This window comes from Python bivittatus, unplaced genomic scaffold, assembly GCF_059951505.1.
Source record: "Python bivittatus isolate LINGU-HERP-01145 unplaced genomic scaffold, Pbiv_v1 ctg000330_np1212, whole genome shotgun sequence".
In the NCBI taxonomy this organism is placed as follows: domain Eukaryota; kingdom Metazoa; phylum Chordata; class Lepidosauria; order Squamata; family Pythonidae; genus Python; species Python bivittatus.
In genome coordinates this window covers 61850381-61878002 of record NW_028277058.1, presented here as the reverse complement: position 1 = coordinate 61878002, position 27622 = coordinate 61850381, and the positions used below count along the sequence as shown (strand labels likewise).

Here is a 27622-nt window from a genome sequence, read left to right as displayed (position 1 = left end):
TTTAGGCTAGATTGCATTTAATAAATTGCATTTTATTATTTGTTCCTTTATTTTCTTCTGATATTTTAAAAAACATGTTTGTAAACTCTTAACATTTTACCTAACTTTGCCATCTCTGCAAAGAACTTTAGTTACTACACATTCCCAATAAATAAACAAATCAAGGAAACATCTTTCTCCCCCCACCCCCAAAATATAGTAAGCCACACAAATCTTCAGAAGCTTTCCTAAAGGTCAGTGAACTGGGGAGGCTTCTGGTTTTGAAAGGAACTCACTCCTGCGGTGTAGGAAGGGGTCTCCTGGTCATTCCTCACCTCGCCATCTTTGGGGATGAGGAAGGAAGAGTTTGTTTTGATCACATCTGAGCTGGACAGGCCAATAAAATGAAAAAGGCATTCTCCCCAGTAGGAGCAAGCCGTTTATGTCCAGAGGCTGCAGTATGACTTCCTGAGCAGTCTGTCTCATCTGACTATAAAAGTGAAAGAAATTAACAGGAAGCCAGCTTTCTGCGAAGACAGCATCATGTACTCCCACCCAGCACCGTTCAAAATTAAAAGTGACAGGAAGTCCAGAATTAGGTTTGAAAGTCGGTCCACCTGCCTAGAGAAAAGGCAGCAACACGCTGGACCGAGAGTAGGGGTGGGGGGAGGCAAGTCAATGGGTCTTTCAGGATGGGCCACTCCCCCACCCCCAGGCAGCTGTTTTGCACCAGTACTGACCAAAAGACTTTGAAAATTCCCAGCAGGTTCAAGAAAAGATTGCAGAGAAAAGGTTGGAGATTTACATTAAACATTTTAAAAAAGGAATTAAACCTAGCACTCAGTTGGGCTCCAACAGGCTGGCATAGGCTGGGGAAATATGGACAGCCCCACGTAGTCAGCCCCACGTAGAGCACATTGTAGCAGCCTAGCCAGGAAGTCCCTTCCAGTTTTGATGCCAATTGCAGCTCCACAAGAATAATATACACATCTTTGGCACAACTAGCTTTTCCTGCTCTTCCAGGTGCCCCCGTTGGCATGAAACCCAGGAATATTCCCAAACTCAGCTTGAGGACACCCAAGGCCAGCTGCATTTCCTTCCCCGCAGGGCACGCATGCAGTTTTTTTGCAGCCCCCAGAGCTCTGCTTGGATCACACCACCAAACTGTGGCAAAGCACTTTTTTAAAGAAAAGATATTATGCAGGCATGTCAAATAATTCTAAATAATTGTAACCCGCAGATACGTTTCCTACCCCATCTCACCAGGTTTGATCAGTGTTCCTAAAAAGCTCTCGTCCTATCTTGCCTGGAAAAACATACCCTCATCCACCCCAAAGCACTTTCCAATTAATTTATTTCTTAAGATATATATCCTGTATTTCCTCTAGAACAATGTTTCTCAATCTCAGCAACTTTAAGATGTTTGGACTTCAACTCCCAGAATTCCCCACCCAGCCATGCTGGCTGGGGAATTCTGGGAGTTGAAGTCCATACATCTTAAAGTTGCTGAGATTAAGAAACACTGCTCTAGAAGCTCAACAAACTCTACTTAGCACTTCCTTTTCCAATTTTTCCTTTAACAATCATGCGAGGTTCAAGGGTTGAAACCGGCAGGCCCATAATCACTCTGGGAGCTTCCATGGCTGGGCTGGATTCAAACCCAGGTCTCCCTGCTGCCAGTCCAACAGCTAAACCACTGCACTACCTGGGCTGAAATCTCCTACAGCGACCAGCCGGGCTGAAGGATCTTGCACTCTCCCTAGGATTGCCAGCTTGACATCATCCACCTGCTGGTGGCATCTGGCTCAAACCTTAAGATGACCTCTTCCCCCAGCCGGATTACCAGTGGAGATTAGCCACGGTGCCGGAAAGGATCCCGCAGGTTCAGGGGGACCATTTCTACAAAGCCTAGTTGTTAGGGACAGCAAAACAGCAGTGAGAACAGCAGCATTTATGTTCTGTTCGTGAACTGCCTGGGAGTGTCTAGCTGAGAATCGCTGGAATTACATTGCAGGACTGAACCTCCCTTTCACTCTCCTTCCAGCAAAGATCTCTTGCAGTTTTCAAGGAGAGAAAAGAACACAAGAAACAGCTTTGGAAAAACTCTAAAACAAAGACAAATCCAGCCATGCGTTATCATCAACATAAATGTTTACCAAGAGACATATAATGAGTATGGCAGTTTAAAATATTTGATCTCATGATTTTATTTGTACATATGAGAGTGTCTGTATATATAGGCAGTCCTCGTTTAGTGACTGCCTTGTTTAGTGACCATTCGCAGTTATGACAGTGAGGGAAAAGTCACTTCGCGACCAGTCCTTGCATTTACGACCTTCACAGGTCTGTAAAGCCAAGGAAAGCTGAAGGAAGATCCTAAGCACCATTGCGGTTTCGCTTAGCGACCGCTTTGCTTAACCACTGAGTGGCAGGTCCCACTTGTGTTTGCTTAACGAGGATGACCTATATACATTTAAGTCTAAATAAAATCCTGGTTGGGTCTTATGCTACTTTTATTTTCAACTTCACATTTTTTTTACTCTTGCAAAAATACCATTTAAAAGGGAGAGAGAGGCCAAGCTGAATCGCAGTTGATTGCTAAGATGTGTCGATGCACCCCTAGTTCATTTTCTGCCACGAGGTGCCAAATAGTTATATCTTCTTGTACGGGAGGTGAGAGGAATGAAGGATGTCAGCCAAGTGAGTGATGGGGCTAGGATCCCGAACAAAATTAAATGTTTCCTAAAATAGGTATTTTCAGGGAACAGGGGGGATAAAGACGACGAGAAAACGACCAGGGAAAATATACTCTACTAAGGTATCCTGGGAGAGGAAAAAGCCACTGAAAACAGTGAGGACTAGTCCCTGTCATGGCCAAAACAGGCTGACAGCTTAGAAGGACTCCAGTTTATCTAAGCACTGCAGTAAATGCATTAGGCGGTCTTACACAGGCTGTTAGTAATAGAGTGATAACATGGATTTCATTCCTTCTCTCTTATTCTTCCCATCTGCAACATGAAAACAGTAATTCTGATCCAATTTGGAGGCATGATTAAGGGAACCTCGGCGACACCCCCCGAAGCAATACCGAAGGTTGCACGCGGGAGCCAGCAAAGCCCGCAGGAGCTCGCAGATGGCCAGTCCTGGCCATATTCTCAACCGAGGAGCAGCCATGTCAGCTGAAAGGTCGCAAGGAGAGGGTTGTTTTGTACCTAGGGTGGAAAACAAGAAGAGATGCGCGGGATCTCACACAGCCTCGGCACGAAGATGATCTTATTTGTAAAAGCCTAAAAGGTGATGATCATCTTGGGCTTGGTCACCTTCATGGAGGGGGAAGGGATCAGAGGGCAGCTTAGCCTGGGCTGTTCGCAAAGGAAGGCTATCAAGATAAAGACCATCTTATCTGGAAAGGTCCTAAACTGCACGTCCTGCTGGAAAAATCCAAGAGCCTCGCCGCTCCCCTTACAGGGTCAAGGCTTGGAGTTGAGACCAAGGAAGATCATCTTTCCATTTCTGCCCAGCCCACCTCAACCAACCCCTTGCAGCAGTGTTGATCTACATGCTTGCTAACTAGCAGGGTTAATGGCCAGTTAAGAGAGGCTAGGGTGTGGCCCACCAGCATCCCTTCGGGGACCACGGAGCCTCTCCTGAACGCAGGACTGGGGTGCTTTTCATTTTTTGCATTTGGGAAGATTTAGGGGGGGTTGAAGAGCAAACTGGTATTTTTCTCCCCAGCAGTTGCTTAAAAAGATGCTTTCAACCCTTGAAACTACTGAAATTGTCTCCCAAAAAGGTGGCCCTCAACAAGCCATGCCAAGCCTGGTGTGGCCCTCAAGCCAATGGAAGCTGTGTATCCCTGGCTGTGAAGATGACAGATTCGGGGGAAGCGGAGGAACGTCTGGGCTTCTGAAATTGTGAGATCTTGGAACTAACCATTCAGAGAAATTGCTTGATCGAACCCAAGGCACAGCCTTTTTTGTCTTCTCCTTCCAGAATGTCACACTGGAAATCTTCAAGCAAATTATTTCTCATTGCAATCACAACTACACAGAGAGGGATGGGGCAGGCAAGTGTGTCTATCTGCATCCTTCAATCTTGGACAGACTCTCAATGCCAAGAGGCAGCCCCAACACAGGTGGGGAAAAGACGATGGGGGCAGGTCTAGTCCTCCTACACTATCTAAGCCGGGTTTGCCATTCTGATAGGGAACATTTAAGACAAGGGAAGGAGCTGAAAAAACAACAGGCTGTTTACTTGTTGAGCTAAATTTTAATCCAACTGAAAGAGGAGGTGAGGGATCCTGATAAGAGAGCGTTTCAATTAGGATTGTTGAGGATGATGCAAATTAGAGATGAAATCCGTAGTCTGATGCTTCTCCAAGCGGATTTCAGAGCTTCCACACCAAAAGGCCCTAAGGAATCCACTCTGTTTCCAAAAATTATACTAAACTAGAAACAGTGGAAGCAGCTTTAGCCCAAGAGGGACCATCCTGAATTTGTGGGTAACTGTGATTGTAACTGCTGCTTAATTATAACTGTGAGAGATTGGGGGAGGCTGGGCAAGGAACGGGAGAGAGAAATGGCATAAACAATCAAGAGATGGAAGTTGCTTGAAGCTTATTTCATCAACAGCAACTCAGCCCAGGCGGGGAGAAACCTGGGAAGGGGCATTTTGAAGCATTCAAGGGAGTTGGGAAACCTGAGAATATGTGGGCCACAAGTTTGGGGTAACAACTGCATATCTTGTTCAAATTTTGAAGAGCACCGAGGCTTACTGATTGAGACCAAGAATTCAACTAGTATGAAGTTCTTGTTTCAACAAGAATAAGACCGACCTGGTACTTCAAAGCAATCTAGTCTTATGAGTTTACATCAAAACACTTTTATCTTACCTTCACCTGAACACTTCAGTCGGATTCATCCATGATTCCTTTAAGCAACAGTCTACCCTGGTCACTTTCAGACATCCCTTTTCAAGACTCCCCCTTCTCTTTGTGCGAGCAGGGTATATCCGTGAGCTCTATAATCTGGATAGCCACACACAATCCCCAAAAGACTGCAAATCAGAGGGAAGTATAGAACCCAAATTCAGTAAAAATGAATCCAGCAGGCTGATTTGTTGGCAGGCTGGTAAATCAGAACTGAAGCCTTAATCAGCGCCGCATAACCTTTGTTAATAAGGTGCAGAGAGCACATTAAAATATTATTGGAAACCAACCATCACTTGCTTTCTAATTTCCCCCCTTTCTCTCTCTCGATACTGGTTGATCTTCTTTTGGTTCTACTTCCTCCAGATTCTGTTCCACTACCCTTCTGCTACTGACTTCTTCTCTATGCTGATGTATTAATTGTCTTAATTTTAATGCCTAGCTAAAATACCAAAGTGCAGAGACATCATATTGACCGTTAAGGGACAGAACATCAAGGCTGTGGTTTTCCCATCTGCCTTCAGTGTACTGATACTTAATTTTCTTCCACCCAGTAAATATCTTTAGATTTTGGATTACACTTTTTAAAAGATACTCTTGGCTAGTTTGGGCCAAAGACCACCCTAGTTCAACATTTCTGACATTGGTTAGTCAAACTTATTTATTTTGTTTTTATTACATTTACATGGCTGTCCATCTCATATATATGACTGGGTGGTTGATACAGATAGCCCTTGACTTACGACCATTAGATTAACAACCATTCAAAGTTATGACGGCATTGAAAAAAGTGACTTATGGCCAGTCCTCGCATTTTTGACCATCGCGGTGTCCCTGTGGTCACATGATCAAAATTTGGGCACTTGGCAACCGGCACGTATTTATGACAGTTGCAGCATCCCGGAAACACATGATTGCCATTTATGACCTTCCCAGCCGGCTTCTGACAAGCAAAATCAATGGGGAACTGTGTGATTCACTTAACGACCATGGCAAAAAAGGTCATAAGTCAGTACAACTCATTTAATGACCGCATCACTTAGTGATGGAAGTTCCAGTCTCAATTGTGATTATAAGTCAAGGACTACCTGTAGTTAAAACAGGATAAAAACAACCGATAATTATAAACATAAATAGCATTAAAAAAACCCAAGACTTACAGCATTCCACAATCAATATAGCCAAAAAATGGGCTCACCCACACTATCGGTGCCCCAGGCTGGATGGCATAACCAAGTTTTTGATTCTTGCAAAAGGTCAGCGGGGTTGGGACAAACTGAATCTCGGGGGGTGATGTTCCTTCCACAGGGCGGGAGCCACGGTAGAGAAGGGTCCTGGGGTCCCATCTCACGCAGGGACCCGGAGCGGCCTTTCCTGCCCGATGGAACAGGACGGGAGGGAGGGCCCCATAAGCAACCCGGCCCCAAGCCAAATACCTCTGACAAGCCCACTACGAAGGTAACCACTCCCGAGCTACTTTTGCACCTGATTTTCGAAGACGGGCTGCCTCGGCAAAGAAACAGCCTCAGAAATGTGAATCCCGCAACAACGTCCAGAAAGGAGGGGAAACAGAAAACGCCGGGCAAAGGACAGCGCGCCTCGGCGGGTGGAAGCGGGAGCAGACGACCGAGGGGCGAAGAAGCCGCCGCGCTCTTGGTCTGCCGCAGCGCAGGACGGAGCTCCCGCATCCGGTCGGAACGAGCCCCGAGGAGATGCCGGCGGGGCGGAAGGGCCCGAAGCCGGCGGGGTCCCGTCCGGGCGCTCTCTGCACGGCCGCCCTCGCCCGGGGGCTGCCGGCTCTCCTTCAGGGCGGCGTCCGGGGGTCGCGCGGAGCCAGCCCTGCGCCGCCTCCCCCAGAGCCGCCCGAGGCGCACGGCGGGCTCCCGGCCCAGAAAGCGCCCCCCGCCCCCCGCCCCCGGGGGGGCCCAGGACGACCACCCCCAGCCGCCCGCCCGCCCCTGCTGGCCACGGACCTTCCTCGCAGCCTCGCCCAGCCGCCCCCAACGCGCCGGGCCACCTCTCCCCTCATCCCCGGCCAGGAGCCGTTGGCGCTGAAGCCCCGGGCCCGGGGGTGCCAGGCGGGGGGAGAGCGCGGAAGGCGCGGCGCCGCCGGGCGCAGCTGGAGGAAGGGCCGCGATGCTCGGCGCGCCCCCCGCCGGCCGAGACGCCCCGCCGCCACTCACCGGGGGCGTCCTGCGTGGACCGCCGGCGGCGGGCAGGCTCCGACTCGCGCGACATGGCCGGCGGGGAGGCGGCGGCGGCTGCTGCTGCTGCTGCGGGGACCGGCGCGGCGCTCGGCTGCCGGGGGAGGGAGGCAGGCAGGCAGGCAGGCGGGCGCGCGGGGCTTTAAGGGGCAGGGCGCGCGGAGCAGGCGCCGCCCGCGCGGGGGGCTGCCGGCGGGGGCTTCGCTGCGGCGCTTGGCCGGCCGGGGACGCTGACGGGGCGCCCAGGACCGAGCGCGCTCGCCCCAGGCGGCGCCACCCCGGGTTATCCCGGCCCAGTTTGAACGGCGGGACTCGGCAGCCTGGCACGGGGGAGCGAGGCCGAAAGCGGCTGCGACCCCTCCTTCGGCTCGGCTCGGCCCTCCAGCAAAGCCCGAAGCTGACGTGCTACCCCAGCGGGCTGCGTGAACTAACCAACCGCAGGCCGGCCGGGAAATCCAAATTAAAGACCAGGGCTTCTTGGGAGGGATGACCCAGATCATTTTACAATGAAGCAGGCTTTACAGGTTGTTGGGATCCTTCTTTTATCTACTTCACTTTTACAGATGCCGAGATGAAGTCCACTGGAGCCCAAGAAAATTGCAAAAGTTTCGGGCGTAAGACCTGGGCAGGGCTGGCCAACCCCCACATCCAACCTGGTTTAATTTCTCTTTTTTGAAAGGTACAAACAGGAAGTCTGGAACGCGGCCGGCTTTACCGAGATGCAAACTACAGAAGATGGGCTGCACGGTATATAAAGACCTTATGCAAAAGTTGCCTGTAGGTTACTAAAGTTCAAGTCAGCCTGTTAAAAGATCACACATAGATATCGGATTTGGCTGAATTCAGGTGATTATGTCCAGACCCCAAATATTTTCAGTTTTAGTGATTGCAGGTTATCTCCTAATGTGAATCACAAGAGCACATACGGTCTTCCCCTGCAGGAAAGAATTTAAGCATTTTTTAAAACTGAGGTGGGGCAGGGAGCCAGTCCGGTCCTAAGAGTGGGATCTGTGGACGTTACTGCTGCTTGCAGGCCCCATCTGGGGCTCCTAACATCTGTGGCTTTGTTGCCTGGGGGCTACAGGATGCCTGTTCAAAAGGACAACATATCATGGAGAAACTGAGATGCAGCTGAGAAGACAGAACACATGGAAAGTCAGCCATGCTTTACCCCATTGCATACGAGTAAGGAGGACCGCTTAGGCGCCCAGTTCGTGCTGGGCAGGTGAGATTTGATGGGGCACGTGAGTTTTCCATTATTAGCTAAAGACTGCGAAACAATTCACTTCTGCTTCTGGGGCACATTAAAGAGAAGAAGGGACCAGCTGCACGAAGACCAGAAAACAGCAGGTGGGAAATACAGGAGCCAAACGCACGCGCAGATGTTGAACCCAAACAATTCTATTTAATATCGGCACCGATGAGAACAGCTGAGCAGATTGTGCCAACGGTTATAAAACTCACCCCGCCAGTATTTCCAGCAGCTGTGGACACCACCCCGCCATCACGCGAGCTTGCTTGTGGTTGTTGTGTAATCAGGACAAAACTAGTGACAAACCTTTTGCAGAACTGGACTCGTTAGACTCAGACCAAAGAATAAAAATTTAGCACTGCAGTTACCTAGGCCTAGTGAGTAGACAGAAACTTTCAGCTGAACCCTAGGAAAAAGAGCTTTTTAAAACTGCTTTTAACAGAACCTGGTAAGGTTTGAATTACCTTGGTGTGTCAAACTGCTGCTGAAGGCATAGTTTTGAAAACTTTCATTTTTTGGTAACAAAGCAAGCAATGATCTTTCCACTATTAAGTGAGGTCTACCAGAGTACAGAAAAACTAACTGCAGAACTTCCACCAAGAGGTCCACAACAAACTAGGAAGCAAACTTCTTCTGCAGCCTCAGTGGTGCGAAGGCCATCATGGACTCGCACAGCAGGCGTTCCTATACGCCTCTGTTCACAGCAACATTATAGGTTATCCAAAGAAATGTGTATTGGTCTAACAATGCTGCTGCTTCTATTATCCAGTTATATCAGAGAACAAAAGCTGCTGATGCTTTTCAGGGAGAGCTTTGATGGAATGACAGTGTGAAGTTCAATTTTTCAAGAATCCTGGAAACAGGCATGATCAAAAAGAGACAATATTTTTAAACTTTAAAATAATTTTTGGAGTGTACTCAAAGCAAACCAGACCCAAGAAGTTGCTACGGGAATAACTCCAGTACTTTCACATAAAACCGTGCACACGTTAATATTAAAACATTTCTGTGCTATCAATGTAAGGCACATACCTTTGTGATGATGAGAACCAGAACTGTACAGAATCCTGATTTTAGTATATCCTTTTGATTTTTAGGGTACGCTAGTGTTACTATTTAATATACTAGTTGTACAGAACCAATCATCAATTGTACACTTGGGCACTCCGGATTTATTTCAACGGTATTATTTCTGAGCTTGGGATCCTGATCAATAGAATGTGGCAAACCAGATGTCTTCAAGTTGTCTTCCTGGTTTCTCACCAAGAAAAATCCAAAATCTTCAAAAGTGCAATTCAGTTCATCTAGAAAGAATTAAACTTTCCTTCTATTTAAACCTGTGCACAGAAACAGCACTAAAATATCTTTTACTAGTCCATTTGTCCTTTTGTAAAAAAAACAAAAAACACCTCTCTCTTCATATCCCACAGACAATTCAAGGCAGTACAATCTCATTGCTAAATCCTCTTCCTGGGGAAGGGTTTATCCTCTTGTAGTTAGACTTCATGGCTGGCAAATCAACTAGTCTCCAAAAATCCACAGAACGTTCACACCAGATAAGCCAAGGTTGACACGCCTGCAAACAGGAATTACGTCCTTTATTATTAGATTGTAAAAGCTTTGTTGAATGTCAAGGAATTCACAAATTCTCTCTAGCTAGAAACAAACCATTCTAAATCAGAGGCGTGTGATGCGTTTCAAGTGCCAAAGGGACAAGGATCCATTTTTTTCAATGGTTCCTCTGCCTATCACTATACTATTCCTAAATCTTGTTATGCACTGACATCACATTTCTGTATTCTTCAGAGAACTACAAGGAGAGAACAGCATTAAAAAGGCTGTCTGTTTAGCTGTAGATGGTGTTCACTTTCACATGCTTTAACACAACACAGCAGAGAGAGAGAGAGAGAGAGAGAGAGAGAGAGAAAGATAGATGGAGTTGTGTGTTGTGCTTGTTCAGCCTTGCTCGCTGCACTTCCTTGCTTCCTGCCCCTATTCAGTTCAATATAAAACTGATTACAAGGGATCGCGAGCAAACTCTGATGTGCTATAACTCCTCCTATCTCTATTCAACCCAACCCAACCCCAACCCCAACCCCAACCCCAACCCCAACCCCAACCCCAACCGAATGCTGTTGTAAGACAGGACATTATTAAGGAAAGGTGTTATTTTCTATTAGAGCTATAGAGGCATTTGGTGTGGCTAATAGGTTAATTAACTAATTAATTCTTCAAACTCTGCTCTGGGACGGGGGGGGGGGAAGCTTATGTGATGTCAGCCCCACCAGGCAGACCAGACCAGGAAATCAACTCCACAGGAAAGCTAAAATTACTTTTATTGAGATTGACAGTAAAAACAGACTCTTGGAAGTCGGATTGTGCTGGATCTCCTCCCCCTTCTTATACTCCAGGGAATTAGAGAGGTGTCTGCCTCTTCCACATGTTATCTCACTGCTCTGGACTTAATGTTTCACCCCCTCTTGCCTAGGTAACCATTCTTGCATATCTCTGTCAAGGTCATCTTCCTTACTCTCTACACCAGTGTTTCTCAACCTTGGCCACTTGAAGATGTGTGGACTTCAACTCCCAGAATTCCCCAGCCAGCATAGCTGGCTGGGGAATTCTGGGAGTTGAAGTCCACACATCTTCAAGTGGCCAAGGTTGAGAAACACTGGTGTACATCCTCCTTTGACAGGCTAAAATTTGATGTTCTACAAAACATGTCAACGCAGCTTGACCAAAGACGACGACAAGACGCAAAGTGGTGAACTAGCACACCGCGTGATAAGAGCATTATAAGACTACCTCTCGTCTGGGAAAGCTACACTGTGGATAGGATGTCTATCGTTGCTTTAGGCTGAGTAATACAGCACTAGAATAATCTAGTTACTCTGGATCAAGGGTCTTACTTCCATCTCAACTTTAAATGTTGAAGCAGTTAACTGTAACTGCTAGTGAAGCTGTTCTGGGTGCATAGTGCCTTTTCTTTCGGATCAAGGCTTAATATACAGCAAAAGCAGTTAGAACACCACAAAATTAAACGCTTATGCATAACAGCCACATTTATCCCCACCTCGGTTAAGGAACTCCAGATGGCTTACAGATAGTTAAAATCAAATATTGGTTACCAGGAGTCAATATTAGTTTATTAGCTGGGATTCTTACTAGAGCTTTGCAACGCTTCAGAAGGCAAAGCCAGAACTTGTGCAGCAGCTGTGCAACCCTGGAAAAAGCCACGGCTGCTTTCACCTGTGGCAGACAGGTGCTCCTACAGATTCCACAGCATTGCATCTCCTCACTTGTGTGTCACAGCTACCGTTTCCACACCACTTTTATTTTTCAATTCACCAGAACTCCCAAGTTCCATACAATATCCTCCGATAAAAATTAATTCCAAATCTTGGTAGTTCCATGCTGAGGACTTCCCTATCCTTTCCCATGGTCTGCACCACTTCTTTCTCCCCGTGCCTCTGACTCAAGCGTGAGAGAAGCCAGCACTTTCAAAACTTGGGCCAAGAGCCAGCCCCGTGAATGGCCACGTTCCAGAGCCGAAGCCCAACCCGTTTAGAGGGCACACGATCAAGTAATGTTGAATAAAGCCTTCTAGACAAGGAGTGCTAGCATCTGTAGCATTAAAATGGTCATGGACGTTTTGCAGGCACACTGTCATTAGCTTTAGAGTAATCACAAGTGCCATGTAAACCCAGGAAGTGTGGATTAATAGAGGATTCAGCCATAGGAAGAGTTGAACTTTGGGCACTAAGGAGGAATGCCAGAGATATGCTTTATCTGTTCCTCCACTCCTTCCCCCAAAGCAGGCTATTAAATTAGCTGTGGGGGCAGAGATATGTCGAACCCCATACCTACCCGAGCATCCCAGATTCTTTAGTCTTTATGATGTACAGGAACATGAGCAAGGTGTGGAACAAGTTGTTTCTGCCCTAAATGGAGAGGTGAAGGGAAGGAGAACAGGTAAGAACCTGACCAGTTTACACTTACAACAAGGTGTGCTGCTTTCCTTCCCTTGTGCCTAGTTTTGCTTTTACCCTAAACTACTTTGAATAAAGAAAGACAAATCAAAAGGATATAGCTGGATTCTGCCCATGTCAGAGCGAGAAAAGCAAGGACCTGATAGACAATCCCAGAGCAAATAAACTTTCAGCATTCTGAACAACCTCTTAGCCTCTCCCACTCCTAAAAGAATCTGTATGTACTACACTTGACAGCTGCTTAAATTTTAGGTGGCAAATGTGCGTTTTTCTTGAGTAAACTTTGAAAGAGAACAGACAAAAGCCTCAACCAGGGCTTATTTATATACAAAACACATGTCCTATTAAAAGTTCCATCCAAGATTCGAAGTGGGAGGGAGACACTTAATGAAGAACAGATGAGGCTTTTGCAATTTCATTCCAGGCGCTGCCCTCGGAGAGACAGGAGATTCCACAAACCTCATTAAGGGATAAAAAGCACCATTTCAAGAAGAACCTCAGTAAGAGAGGTGGTGTGGAGACTGAATGAAATTGCATTTGCAACTCCTTTGAGTATCTTAGGTATAGACTACTGTAAGATGCTTTCCATGGGGCGGCCCTCAAGGATTACTCAAAAGCTTCAACAGGTCTAAAATGCAGCAATCCATCTTCTAATTGATTCAGCAATATTACACATAAGCTATGGATGCTGAACTTGTGGGTCGTGTTCAAAGCGTGGGTTATCACCTTCAAAGCCCTCTATGGGTATCCAGACTTGGCCTGTCCCACAGATGGATGGCATGCTGAGGGTTCCTGCCCCACAAGAGGTGGGGTGGGGGGTGAGCCCAGTGACTTGCCTTCTCAGTGGTGGCACCCACCCTTTGGAATACCTTGTCCCGAGATTAAGAACAACCAAAGTCTTTCAAGCTTTAAAAATTATGTTGCACAGAGTGGATGATGCTGATAAACATAAGGGCTGCCTGGGTTAGACAGACATTTGATTTTGTTTTAATGCTTTCGTTTGCCTGCAAAGCACCTTGAGGACTTTGCTGATGGGGGCAGTCTATAAATACAGTGGTACCTCGGGTCACGAACGCTTCTGTTCACGACCAATTTGGGTCACGAACAGCTCCGTTTGCAAAATTTTGCTTCCGTTCGCGAACGCCGGATCGGGTGACAAACAGGATCCGTGGCCATTTTCCCTCCCGTGACACGTGGTCGTGGCTTCCTGTAGGGAGGGGGACTCTCCCTTCAAGCAATAACCGCCTCCCCACCCGCCTTCCTGTCCTCCACGCCAGAAGTCGCGTCGAGCAAGGTTAGCGTTCTCTCTCTTCGTACTGTATTTTGCTTCATATTTTTGTGGTTTTAAAAAAAAAATACATATGGTTCAGAACAGATTAACCGTAATTACACTGAACCTTATGGGAAAATTTGATTCGGGTCACGACCAATTCGGGTCGCGACCAGAGTCGCGGAACGAATTAAGTTTGTGAACCGAGGTACCACTGTAACTGTTTGCATAAAGGAGCACATAAACAAGACAATTAGATTTCATGAAAATATCCCATTACTGTAGACATCTGAATCCTCACTGTTGGCCGCTGTGAACAGAACTGAAGGCTTTCTGTTCTGGAAAAGTCAAGAAGCCGCTTATTCCTACCTTAGGAAGATTGTACACTTGTTGTTGATAAATCAGTTCATAATGGGGAGGGTTGATGCTGCTCTGATAGATGCAGAACAAATTCTCGTTTGAAATATCTGTGAATGATAGATTCAGATTTTGCCTCAATTACAGCCTGATTAAACAAATTAAATTAAGTTCCATTTTAATATGGAATGAGATGCAATCCGGTTCACAGCTTGTGGAGTCCAGCTGGTTGTACATAAATGCTAAGACCCAAAATGTTCTGAGGACTTCAATGGCCAATGAACAGAACTCCATCCAAGCAGGAACATCTCCGTTTCTGTTGAGAATCTGTGGTCCATTATGGCCTCTCGACGCATTCAACAGTTGCTGAGTGCAGGCCTTCTTCCACTAAGCTCCTTTAAAAACACACACACACACACACACACCTCCATTACCTGGTTTATCAGGTGTTTGAATGAAATGCTGAGAGGTAAATGTTTTCCCATCAGGATATTTTGGATGCGGAGGCAGCCTGGCATCAAGATACGTGCAGAATACGTGCATAATGATCTGAAGGGAGAGAAAGGAAGTTGATATTTAGCCCCATGTCAGATGCTCCAGAAACAATGGGCAGGAAAAAAGTATGTAGCCAAAAACCACATGGAACGCACAAACCTTCTTGAAGCACTGATAGGAAGGCCCTGTGGAGAAGCCCAAAGTGTTGCTGATCAGTAGTTCTTTTATCTAGGAAAGTATTCCTAGTACAGGTAGTCCTCACTTAACAACAATTCATTTAATGACTGTTCAAAGTTACAACAGTGCTAAAAATGTCTTACGACTGGTCCTTGCACTTATGTCCGCTGCAGCATCCCCATGGTCATGTGATCAAAATTTGGGCACTTGGCAACCAGCTCGGAGTTACAATGGTTGCAGTGTCCCGGAGTCATGTGATTGCCCTTTGCAACCTTTCCTGAGGGCTTCCGACAAGCAAAGTCATTGGGGGAAGCTAGATTCACTTAACAGCCATGTGATTCACTTAATGACCATGGTGACTCACTTAACGACTACCACAAAACAGGTTGTAAAATTGGGTCCAATTTGCTTAACAATCTCCCCACTTAACAACCAATTTTATGGTCCCTATTGTGGTCATTAAGCAAGGACTACTATACACACAGCATCCTTCAACAACAGTGAGGTATTTTTCTGGGCAATGTGACTGCGATACAGAACAAAAGAAGGCTAGTATACAGCCTCAGAATTGCATTTTCATTCAACACATGAGGAGATAGGTGTATCTATCCTCCCCCATAACAGAAAAGGACTGACAGAATTATAACTAGCTTAGCAGAGACAAAACAGTATATTAGATAGGCAGCTCTGCCCCCCATGTTTTCTAATCTGATCCTGGCTAAATTAATCACAGAGCATAGTTAGCCAGAGAAAGAGTTTTATTATGTGGTTATAATGAAGCCCAATAAAGTCACAGAGTAAAACCATTGATCCAATAATGTATTACAATAAGTTATAACATTAAACAGACTTTCTGATCACGGTTAAGTTCAGTAGTGACCTAAGTATAGTGAAGTCTGCTATTCAAAAGGTGGATGGATTGTGTGCACGCAACTACAGCAATGAAAGGAACTAAGAAATGTGTTGGGAATGGGCAGCTGGCAGAACTGGGGCTCTCCCCGATCCACATCTGCACAATGGACAATTGCATGCCCTGAGCCACACATAAATTTCACCAGGTTGCCTGCCCCAAACCCTCTCTTTCTGCTAGAGAGGACTCCTGGAGAAAAGCACTAAGAAATTGCTGAGGTTGGTGAGAGGGAAGGATCCCTTTTTTGTTGTAAGCCACCAAAAGAGTTAATTTAGGTTGCGGCAGAATATATAAATTAAATAAATTAATAAATAAATAAATATTTTTTCAGCCACTGATAATCAAGAAAAAAATCTAGAAGAAGCTGTAAAAAAAAAAAAAAAAAGCCCACTGCAGCAAATGAGGGAAGTTTAGGTCATTCTAAGAGATAGGTAGTAAGTTTAGCTAACGTGCTGTGCACTTTTAAGGAGCTGTGTGTTTAAGCCTAATTTATTGTCTCTGATAGTGTTTTATGCAGATTGGCTCCTCTTTACATCAGAGTTGCTTCTGTCTTAGTAACAGGTCAAGAGCACCTTGTGAACTGCTCAGAGTGTTATGTTGTCCTGTATATTTTTCTACTGGAGGTTCTTTTCAGATGTTGTGTTTTGAATAGCTCTATATTTTATCTCCTTTGTTGCTGAATGTCTTACATGTGACAATTTCAAGTGAAAAAAGAATGTTCACATCTCTCTCTCTCTCTCTCTCTCTCTCTTTTTGTTTAGTAAAGTTTGATTCTATTTTTATCTTGTGAAATTGTTCCATATTACTGTATCAGCAGAGAAGGGAATTATTCTCCTAGTCACACACCTGAATAGATAGGAGACAGTGCTTTGTTGAATTTAATTACCTTTTTATCATCCCTGCCCCCGCTCTTTTGGAGATAGTAAGGTGCACAGGCTATGAAGTCCTAACTGTCTTACAAGCTGGTCAGGGCGAGAATACCAGGTAAAGGCACCCTGTTGGAAGACAGGTAGTGTCAGCAGTAACTACCTTGGCAGGAGGCAGAGCTAAAATATGTAGTCCCAGAGGGATTCTGCTGCTACAAAATAGAATAAACAACAACAATAACATATCCATCTCAAGTATTAACCCTTGGTAATTTGGGTTATAGGGATCTAAAGAGAAAAGTGCATCAAAGATCAAATACTTTTTTTTTTTTGCTTTGGAGAAAAATGTGTAATTGTTCTGCAGCCCCAAATACACGGTAATTTGAGTGCTTCCAAAAAGGACTGCCTAACTAATGCTAAGCCTACATTAAAAGAAGAGGGGTGATGCACCCCCTTCTCAAGAGGCCCTCTTTGGACCGGACAGTGTTAGATCTTCCCTTTTTAGAGAGAGTTGTGGAAAGGGTGGTAGGTGCTCAGCTTCGGAGGGCCCTGAATGAAGCAGATTATCTGGACCCTTTTCAGTCTGGTTCCAGGCCCAGTTATGGTACTGAGATGGCATTGGTCATGCTTGTGGAGGACCTCTGGGGGGCTCAGGGTGGGGATGGTGCAGCTGACTTGGCCCTCCTGGATCTCTCATCTGAGATATGCTGATGACACCCAGTTACATATTTCCACCTCTGGCCAGGCAGGTGACACCCTTCAGATGCTGGCCCAGTGCCTGGAGGCTGTGAGAGTCTGGATGGGGAAGAACTGGCTCCTCCAGATAGAGCCAGTGTGCAATCTGGGGGTCCCTCTGGACTCATGGCTCCTGCTCAAGGAGCAGGTGGCAGCTATGGCTGGGAGGAGGAGGTCGTACAGATTCATCTTGGGCACCAATTGTGCCAGTTCCTGGAACGGAAAGCCTTTCTCACAGTTACTCATGCCTTGGTCAATTCCCAGTTGGATTACTACAATATGTTCTATGTGGGGCTGCCCTTGAAGATCATCTGAAAGTTACAGCTGATCCAGACTGCAGTAACACAGGCAGTTTTGGGCACCCTTTGGTTTGCCAGTATTACACTGCTGCTGTGCAATATGCACTGGCTCCCAGTTTCTCTTTGGGTGCAATTCAAGGTGCTGGTTACTGCCTTTAAAGTCCTACATGGCACAGGGCCAGGTTATCTGCAGGACTTAGCCTCTGTCCATTCCACCCAGTTGGATAGGGTGGGCGTGCTCCAGATCTCTCCTCTTAAATGTTCTCATCTAGCTGCACCTAGGAAGCATGCCCTCTTAGCAGCAGCCCCTGCCCTGTGGAATACCTTCCCCCCTCCAAAATCTGGAAGGCTCCCCCTTTTCTAGCCTTCCAGAAGGCCTTAAAAAGCTAGTTTTTCCCCCAAGTGTTGAGATAGGGTGAGGGTGGAGTCCAGTGATTGTGATTATTTATGTACTAGAGACTGCTGTTTTAGGGTGCCAGGAGTTGCGTTTAAGGAAGTTGGCTGTTATTGTTCCTTTTATGCTTTTATTGCTGTCGGTGGGAGCCGCCCAGAGTTATGGCACATAAAATGGGTGCCTATATAAGTCAAATCAATCAATCAAATAAATTTGAGGCACCCAAGGAAATCTGCAAGCAGCCTTGTTATGAAAAGAAAAATATAAGGAACAATGAGTCAGATACATGTTGCTCTTAATGCCATTGCTGACTAAGAAATCTTTGGACCCCATGGTGGGACTTACTCCAGAGTCAGTTGGTAAATCAGTATCCCATCTGCGTGCTTTGAAGTCTCCACCTCGATTCCACCTGAATGAACTCATGCATCCGCCTTGGGAAAGCTCTGTGGGTTAGCAGAACAATACCATAAATTATATGCAGGCAGGACTGAAGCAGGATAATGATTTCTTCAAGTACTTCATTTGTTTCACTGTCAGTTGTACTACAGGGAGTCCTCGGGTTACGATGGCAATTGGGACCAGGACTGCCGTTGCTAAGTGATGCAGTCATCCCGGTTGCCGTCGTAACCCCAAGATGTGGAGGTTGTTAAGCAGGAAGCAGTGGGAGCCTCAGGTAAGGAGCGCAGGGGTGCTGTGGAGGGGTGTCGTGGGGTGGCAGGGGAGGCTGGGGGAGGACCAGTACAGAGAGGGAAGCTTGGGGAAGCAGGGCCTGGCGCCATGCAAACGAAGGGATGTAGGGGGAAGCAGGGTGCCATGGGAACAAAGGGAGGCCAGGGAAGCAGGGCACTGCACCGCACAAGTGCAGGAAGGCCAGGGGGACTTACTGGACCGACCTGTGACCTTCCCTGCTGGCTTCCCCTTGTAGGAAACTGGCAGGAAGGTTGCAAATGGTGATCACATGACCATGGGGCACTGCAACCATCGTTAAGTGCAAGCTGGTTGCCAAGTGCCTGAATCGTGATCATGTGACCACAGGGATGGTGTGACGGCTGGAACTTTGAGGACCGGTTGTAATTACCACTCACTCAGCACCACTGCAACTTTGAATGGTCGCTGAATGAGTGGTCAGTAAACAAGGACTACCTACTATGTTACTGTTCAAAGCCCAGATCCATCTTCCCCATTATCCTTCTGGAAACTAAAGAACAAGAGAGCAGGCTGACTCGTACACAGCGATGCCCAGGTGAGAACAGAACAAGCACTAAACACCTTCCCTCTATAACATGACCATTTACCTTTGATCCTCTCTACCAAATATTCCTGATTTGGGGTAAGGTCCAAGTACTGTACTATTGTGTTCAGCGTAGGAATGAGCGGAGCTTTTACTAAAGCTGCTTGCTTCAGACTGCTGAGGCTAGCCTCTGCAAAGACAAGAGAGAAATTACAACCCTTCCCCATAAAGAAAGTCCAAAGCTTCAGGAAGAGGCCTTGATGACAGCTGTTTACTTCCTTTTATTCAAGTTATAACCTTGTAAATTAATGAATGGAAGTAGGCAGCTATTATCAAGACCTCTTGATTCTGCAACACATTCAGTATGCCTGCTGAACCCTTGGTCTGCCCCTGCTCCTGAGCACAAGCAAAAACAGACCAAGTTTCATATCTGAAAGTTAGTCAATCAAATATTTAGTTCACAGAAATTCTTTAAATCAATTTTGCTGGCAGGGATACAAAATAAATAAAGCCGTTTGATTGCAAAAAAAAAAAAAAAAGAATCATCAGGGAAAATTGCTGTGCGTACCCAACCTTCACAGGGTATTGCAGGAGCCACAGCCACTAGAACTGAGGTTGCAAAAAGAAGAAATGTGACTGCTAGGAAAACTGTGAGAGCATTCAAGAATTTCTAAGCCTTTGCACTAATATAACTCTGTAAAATGATCCATCATAGCATGTTTTTTCCCTTCCAGTGTTGACAACCTCAGATGCTTCCAGATGGTAAAAGCCTTCTTCTCTATAATGCTGCTAAATTCTAAGTTTAAAAAAAAAATTATTTAATCCATACATTTCACTCTGAATACATGATTAAAGCACATGGTTTTTGTAGTGTCACTGTACCTCCAATCTGCAGCTCTGGACACCCCATTCTCCGCAGCTGAGTGCTCACAGATTCAATCTCCTGGACAAGAGGCACCAAAATCGTCTCATTGATCCACTGACAGACCAGAAAGGGTTGGGGGACAAAAAGAAAACAGAAGTTAGAAGCGTGGCATGTTCTGTATTTGCTATTTCATTGACGTACACAGCACTGAACATTTACTAGCAATAGGAAAAGGCCTTCTCAAAGCAATGAATTACTAAGAATGAGAAAAAAAAGTACTCAAGGACTCAGAATAAAAGGGAAACGGTGCAAATCACAAATTATTAGCTGGGAGAAATGTCATTAAAATCTCATTTGTATTATTTTATTATGAATAGAGCCTAGGAAACCTGTATGCGGAACGGAAGAACTGTTTCTAACTGCTATGACGTTCAACAAGGGATGGAAGAACGCATTCACTGTTCTTGCCTTTCGTACATTTTCACTATGAACACCAAGGCATGTTTAAATCAACCAGAGATGCCACTCCTATAGTAAAAGTATACTATTTACCAAGACAGAAATTAGCCTGCTCTAAATACAATTTCCAAACTTAAATTGAGGAAAAGAATTTTGAGCAATATGCAGTAATTAGTCAAAAATGTCCACTCCTTTCATTGTGTGTTTTATTCATTAAAAAGTATTCTGTTGTTAACTATACCCACAGATTTTACAGAATATTCTTCAATATATATAAAAAAAGTGTTGATTACATACCAGCTTACTGTTGCCATTATACAAGTGTGAGCTGAGATAAACATGTATTGTTTTGACAGCCATAAAGTGATAGAGCTGGTATACTAGAGAAAGAGAAATTCTCAATTAAGGTGACTCCCAGATTGCCCCTCAGTTAAGGAGCCAGAAAGTCAACAGCCAGTAGCAAAACAGCACGACGTGCCTTTAGACCAGTGTTTTTCAAACCTGACAATTTTCAGATGTGTGGACTTCAACTCCCAGAGTTCCCCAGCTAGCATGTTAAAGTTGCCAAGCTTGAAAAACACTGCTTTAGATTATTTCAGGTTGGATTGTCCCTATTTAGCCTGAGTTCTTTCCCTAAAGTCCAACCTCAGGAAGAGATTTCCAGTCCAGTGTCACATTTGACTCCCAAGGCCAAGGGCAAAACTCACATTTCTGAATTTAGCAGTCCAAGAATCCATGTGCTCATGTATCTGTCTGCTCATTGACACGCGTGCCCAGACCTGGCCAGGAAAACAAGAAGTTTTAAAGTATGACAACCGCATACAGGAGGGCAAAGTAGGAGGAAGACCTTCACAAGGCACAACGGCCCCTCATGAAAGGCAACAAACCTCCCAGGGTCTCATGGCACACGCTGTCCTCTCACTATCTGTGCTAATTCCAAAGCAAGCACTACTAGACAATGAGATTTATTCCTAAGTACGAGTACCCTGGATGCAGCGTTAGAACATCTCCTGGGTCCCAGCAGTTGGTACTGCTTCATAGAAGGGACGTGGGGCACGCCTATTCTACTGGCAGGCACAAATGACAGGAGGGAGGCATTTGCACCAACAACGTGGCCCCATCGCATTATAACCAACACCTGGAATTGTATCTGGAAGCCTGCTGGGAGCCAGCACAACTTGCAAGTAGGCCAAGCCCAAGGAGACCCCCTAAGTGTGTACCAATTGTGTCCGATGGAGCGTTTCTGTGCCTCTATCAGATGATGGAAAGTTCCCAGATCCTACCACTGCCTGAATCCAACCCCATATCATCTCTCAGGAGGCTTTGACCAACCAGGAGGAACATGGATCCAATTCACAGTTGGCTATGCTCACAGCCCCAAGGGCCAACAGGCTAAACTCCTTCCGAATAGTCAAACAAGACCGTGCCTTAGTCAACTCCACAGGCCCTGCACAGTTGGAGTCCAGCTTAGAGTGGATCTGAGTGATGTTATCCAACAGATGCCTCAAACAGTTCTCACAGCAGCCCCGCATATGTTCTTCCGACCCCTCCTCAACCCAGGAAGGCCAGGTCTTCTTGAATAGGGCCACCAACCAGCTATCTGCAGATGCAGTAACAGCAGGAACATGACTTACACTTGAATGAACCCTACCAACTGCAATTTATTTAAAAACTATGCTTAAAACAGGAAGACTTAGCATGATGTGCAAACTGGATCAACTGCTCCAGAGAAAAAAAAGGAGAAACAACCCATTGCCAACATTGCTTACCTCTTCTGCAGCCTGCTTGGAACTCAAATCCGCTTCATCTTTGTGAGCTGATGGGGCTTGGGACCTGCAGGCTGGCTGGTATTGGAATTTCCTAAGCATCTGTGCATAGTCTGCCGTGGAGCGACCATAGTTCCAAAACGTCGGACTGTTAGAAGGAGAGCTGGAATCCGAACTGCCTGAAATGATCAAGAGGAACATGCAGATTGATGGAAACGATGCTATGTAACCATTGGAAGCACTGGCCTCTACTCTATCCCCTTATGGCTGAGTTGCTAAGTTAACGAAACAAAATGGCTGCATTGGCATGAACCCGCAAGGCTCAAAAAATAAATCACGTGGCTTAACAAGTCAGCCTGGTTCCAAGCGAGGCTAAGATAACAGATGGATTCCCACAATACACAATGAACTGCAAACTGTAACTTCTGTGAATGTGCTGTGCAAATCTGCCCCACCTTCCTTTGGAGTAGCTACTCACCCAGCTGGACTCTGTGCTGTTTCTCCTCCTCATTCCGAAGGAAGCTATCAAGGGACTTCAAATCTGTCATGTAGTCTGCCTTTCCAGTGGGGGAATTGTACACGGTTGGTGAGGAGCGATATCTGGATCTCATTCCACTACTATCCAATGGTCCAGTGCTAGTCGGGTACATCAAGGGACCTGGAGAAGGGCTGAACGGTGGCACCTAAGTGGAACAAAACGAAAAGCTGCAATCGTGTATTGGGAATCCAACTTTTCTCAATGAAACGATCCCTAGGTCACACTTTTATTGTTTACCTGCAATTTTGCTGTAAGATGGGGAGGTAGTGCAGGCTTTCAAAGACTTTTATCTTTCAATAGTATTAATAATAATAATTACTCTGGGCAGTTTACAATTTGTTAAAAAACATTTAAAAACAATTCACAACTGTCCAAAATACAGTAATTGTCAAACAGTAGGAAATAGTATGTACAGAAGAACACCTTGATCTTTCCTAGTTCCGGATAACAAAATATTACCTTAATTTTTGCAGCCTGAGAGGGAACTGAATGCAAAGCAAGGTGGGCTGGAAGAGAGAGGAGTTAATAGATGCTACAAATCTTCATTTCAAATCTCGGTCCAGCAATTAAGACAACGGCTCCTCCCACTCTCCCAGGACATGCCTGCCTGATGCACCATGGTTTAAATGCTAAATGAAATCAAGCTCCCTACCTTACTGTAGTTGCTGCCTGGAGAGTAACTCGCCGCAGTGCCGTAGGACCCACTGCTGCCCGACAGTGCTTGAATTTGAGGACTGTAGCCAGAGACGCAGCCGGTCGCAAATTTAGGGCTGGCGCTGGGGGAGCGGGACGGACTGTAGCTCAGGACACTCTGCCCCTGGATGGGCGGAGAAGGGGTTGAAGGGGGAGTTTTCTTGGGCACCAACTCACGTGGCGGAGTAGTCTGGACAGCTGAAATGAAATCAGTTTTAAAAGATTAAGAAGAGCGGCAAAGAGAGAAGCGAGCTAAATGCAGTCGTGGGATGGGGAGGGAACTTGGAAGTTGGAGCAGAATCATTCAGAGTCGTTCCAGATGGCAAGAAACCAGGAGCCTAACATACAACGAAATAGATTTCAGCTGGACGTTAGGTAGAATTCCCTTGTGGTAAGAGCTGTTCAACAGTGGAACAGGCTGCTTTAGGAGCTGTTGAAACAGAGGCCGGAGGGCCATCTGTTGCGGATGCTATACTAATGGGGTCAGACTAGATGACCCCCCAATGCCCCTTCCTACCCTTACATTCTATGTTTATGTCTCAGTGATTATTTAACTACATTTCTAGGCTGCCCAACTCCAAACAACTCTGGGCAGATGCATAAAGGTAAAAGAACAATTCCAGAAAACCCAGAAACATCTATAAAATAACCACCATCCTTCCACAAACCCCTCAAATTCAAAGGGGCTGGTCCATCCATCTTAACCCGAGGCCTGAGGGGAAAGCCAGGTTTTTACAGAACGGTTAGGCCCACAAGTGCAGCTGCTAGTCAGGTTTCTAAAGAAACTTTTCTCCTTCTTGGGAATGCAAAGAAAGCTGGCAATAGATGACAAGTGTTGCTTGCATCTTAAGCAGAATGATTTTTAAGGACAATATTATATTCCCCACTCCCATCATCCAAATTATAATCTGTGGGTCATAGGAGTCTCATTGCAAACCATCCTCTGCAAATCTGTTCTACGTGAATTACTACTCTTTAAAACAGTGTTTCTCAACCTTGGCAACTTTAAGATGAGTGGACTTCAACTCCCAGAATCCCCCACCCAGCCATGCTGGCTGGGGAATTCTGGGAGTTGAAGTCCACCCATCTTAAAGTTGCCAAGGTTGAGAAATGCTGCTCTAAAATAATTGGCAAAACAGACCTACCTGCATTCTGCAATCCCAGGAGTGTCTGTTGTCCAGGACTCATAACCAAGCTGGTGGGAGCCATGGTGTATTTAAAGTATCTCCAGAAGTCAAATAAGGCATTGAGGCTGAATAAAGATGCAAATGCAAGTTCTAGAATAAAAAACAAAATTACAGTGAGCCATAAAAGAAGATCAGCTTTAGACGGGGTTGGTGATGGATGGAAATGTATTGCTAAATAAGGTTAGCACAAAGGGAATTTCACCAGAAAAGGGAGAGGGGAGGACAAATCTATAGGTGCTGTGTCTGCACCCAAAGTTACCACATAGGCCAAATGTAATAAAGATGGATGGCAAGGACATGGAAAAGAAGTCCTCAAATCTGGCAAAATGTTAAACACAGAGGGCTAACAACTTGCTTTTTAAAAAAAAGTATCTCCAGGGTACTCACCAATATACCACAGTATCCACCATGAAATGTTGTAATAGGAACTTATTAGTTTTCCAGACCTAGAACAAGAGAAAGACAGAGGTTAGTATTAGCACTTTTGTTTTTCGGAGTTTCACAATACTGTATAAAGCTCAGCTGATTCTCACATCCCCTGACCAATGATGTGGATATATGGGAAGACAATTTTTCCTCAGACTAACTCAACGGTAATTGGAATTGGATCCTCCCTCACCTCACAAGAGGTTCTCACGTTGTTCCTCCTAACCTGGTTTGTGACAGGTCTTGCACTGAACTCTTCTGCAGACTAACCCTGCTTCCATCCACGCCACCACAGCAGTCTCAATCACACCACCTAAGCTTTTGTACTGCATTTTACAGTGTGAAAGAGCACTTCATGAACATGTTTACATCTAATAATCCGTCTTGTATTATTTTCCCTGATACAGCGGAGAGAGTATTAAAGTCAGAAGGGAATTGCGGGTAGACCCCAGTTGAATTTGTATATAAGCCGGAACAATATTATTGTATAATACTGTGTAAGTAGTATTGTGAAATTAACTCAAATTATTGTGCATTTAACTCAAAGTTTGCTACGATAGGCTCTGTTCTTAACCAGGGGTCGTTGTAACCCGGGCATTCATAGCCTGGGGACTCCCTGCATTTGGCAAAGAGTCCTTAGTGAATTCCAGGCAAGAGGAGAGTTTTGAGCTGAAATTTTCTAGCTGTTTCTGGAGGAGCCTATAAGAAGCATCTTTTCAAACCAACACATTTTAATAAAAGGCACCCGCTTTTGTGAGCTGCGACCGATGCCTTTTAATAAAAGTTATTAGTCAGAAAAGACGCTGCCATCTTTTGCAGCTTACGCGAGCAGACGCCTTTCAGTGTAATCTGTCAGCCTGAAAATAGGCTATCCCACTCCTGATTTTTTGCTACCCGCAACGTTTATCTCAACCGATGCATACGATTAACTTGGTTAAAGGTACTCGGGGAAGGTCTCCATCTTACATTTCAGTGTAAATCATGCCAGCGAGCGACAAGTTCAGAAACCCCCAGGCCAGGAGGACTTTCCGTGCTTCTGTTTCCTTCCTCATCTTGATGGTTCTGTCAATGAGGGACGCGGATGGATTCTGTTCCCCCTGCATGGCCTAGAAAGAGCAAGGCTGAACGTTATTACTTCATCTTCCCCGAACATTATTACTTCACCTTTCCGCGCATCTTCGCCCTCCCTTTTCCATCTCCTCCACTCAGTTGTTCTCGACACAGTGAAGGGAGCAGCAAACTCCTGATTTGAGAGCTTCCATGCTGCTCTTCGACACTGAGAGCAACTGAAAGGGATTGTGTGATTGTGGCCCCCTTTTAATTCTGGACTTTCCAATTCTTGCTTTCCCCAACACGTCCCTGGACGCTCTTTGTAGCCATTACCAGTTTTCTTACGCCTTGTTTTAAAAACAGGCTTCCCGGTCTACTGCACGTTCGGCCACTGAGGCGGCTTTCGAAGCCTCGAAAGGAAAGGAAAGGAAGGCGTGAATCTGACCCCGCCGGGAGGGCTCAGACCCACAGAACCGAGCCCCGGTCACGCCTGCCCCACATTCACACGTGCGCTGGGCCTGGCCCGGAGAAGCGCGCGGGGCGAGCGCGAACGAGGCCCGTCCGGGCGGCGGGGGCAGAATCAGGAGGACCTCGGGGAATTCTGGGAGTTGTGGTCCGACCCGCCTCGCGGGCGCCATGTTGGCAGACGGGGCCCACGTGGAGCAGCCGCTTGGCCTGAGGACGCCGGTTTGAGGGGAGTGCGGGGCGAGGACCCCACGACAAAACACCGGGGTGACAGAAACGCGCATGCGCACTCCCCAACTGGGGAAATACAATCAACCGACTCCCCGCAAACACCCCACACTCTTCGTCCCGCTTACCAGCACGGCTTCGCGCTCCTTGTCCGAATTGCGCCTGCGCAGCGGGGTTCCCCCCCCCCGCTCCTATATGCGCGCTCTAACGTCAGCAGGGAAGAGCGAGGAGGACGCGGCGAGGGCGGGCTTTGTTGCCGAGGCGACAGGCGTGAAGGACGGGATTGGCGGTGGCCCTCGTGATCAGCGCCGATTGCCCCGAGGCCTCTCGTTTGACATTTTGGCGGGAGAGTTAAAAGAATCAAATGCATGTTCGGTTTCTGGGCGATTTCCTTGATCACAAAACGTTACAAGGCACTGAGTTAGCTTGGGATCCGGGCTTCATTGAGAGGGTTCCGGGTTTCTGGGAACCTGCCCTCAAGGCGTACGAATACAAGAGCAAAGGAAACACAACAGGACCCAAACCATGGCTTGTCTAACCATGATAGTGTTCCCACAATGTGGTTTGTCTAACCATGATAGTGTTCCCACAATGTCTGAAGCCATCAGTCCAGTTGTGGTTTACAAACCATGGTGGCCGGGTTGTCATAACATGTTAAGCCAAAATCCACCCAACAATATTATTTATTATGACTCAGTGTGCTGTGTGAATGAGGCCCCACCAACCCAGAAAATCCTGTGGTGCATTTCATGAGCACCTTGTCCGAGCCCCAATGTCATGTTGCATGCCATGATGTCACTGTGCAATGACATCGTGCAGAACATGATGTCATTCCCCTCTCCTCCACAGATATCCATGTC

General features: G+C 46.2%; 2 protein-coding genes across 6 annotated transcripts in view; both read right to left on the bottom strand.

Moving 5' to 3' along the window:
- LOC103050240 (uncharacterized) overlaps positions 1-9529 on the bottom strand; it is a 33458-nt gene extending 23929 nt beyond the window's left edge. Inside the window, exon 1 of one of the 3 annotated variants that reach the window (XM_088141453.1) lies at positions 9395-9529. Coding sequence is in view for 1 of the 3 variants with exons in the window: in XM_088141451.1 (XP_087997577.1) it covers positions 7090-7144 (55 nt within the window). In the remaining 2 variants the exon portion in view is untranslated. Of the gene's footprint in view, positions 1-6879; positions 7033-7089; positions 7252-9394 lie in introns of those variants that run through there. The other 2 variants (XM_088141451.1, XM_088141452.1) reach the window with 2 other exon arrangements.
- Positions 9500-26938, bottom strand: TMEM209 (transmembrane protein 209). Of its 3 annotated transcripts, none has more exons than XM_007435981.4 (15): positions 26891-26938; positions 25986-26125; positions 24981-25039; positions 24552-24683; positions 23366-23604; positions 22654-22858; positions 22179-22354; positions 21117-21188; positions 19968-20064; positions 19150-19275; positions 18200-18297; positions 14413-14527; positions 13991-14088; positions 12230-12303; positions 9500-9938 (listed from the first exon to the last, which is right to left on the bottom strand). In XM_007435981.4, exons 2-15 carry the CDS (start codon positions 26120-26122, stop codon positions 9884-9886), a joined length of 1683 nt encoding a protein of 560 aa, XP_007436043.1. In that variant the 5' UTR covers positions 26123-26125; positions 26891-26938; the 3' UTR covers positions 9500-9883. The 3 variants fall into 3 exon arrangements, 2 of the variants coding, with proteins under 2 accessions (XP_007436043.1, XP_007436042.1); XM_007435980.4 differs by lacking the exon at positions 26891-26938 and adding an exon at positions 26403-26666; XR_015796301.1 differs by lacking the exons at positions 9500-9938; positions 12230-12303 and adding an exon at positions 16447-16555 and having other exon boundaries at positions 14068-14088.
- Positions 26939-27622: the final 684 nt, after the last annotated feature.

Bases quoted from the DNA above. Each gene is read 5' to 3' on its own strand.
- TMEM209 (XM_007435981.4), bottom strand. From the start codon at position 26,122: ATGCAGGGGGAACAGAATCCATCCGCGTCCCTCATTGACAGAACCATC. The intron at 22,355-22,653 runs GTGAGTAGCTAC...TGATCATTTCAG, and splicing joins ACAGCACAGAGTCCAGCTGG to GCAGTTCGGATTCCAGCTCT. The intron at 18,298-19,149 runs GTAAATGGTCAT...GCTAACCCACAG, and splicing joins TTTGGTAGAGAGGATCAAAG to AGCTTTCCCAAGGCGGATGC.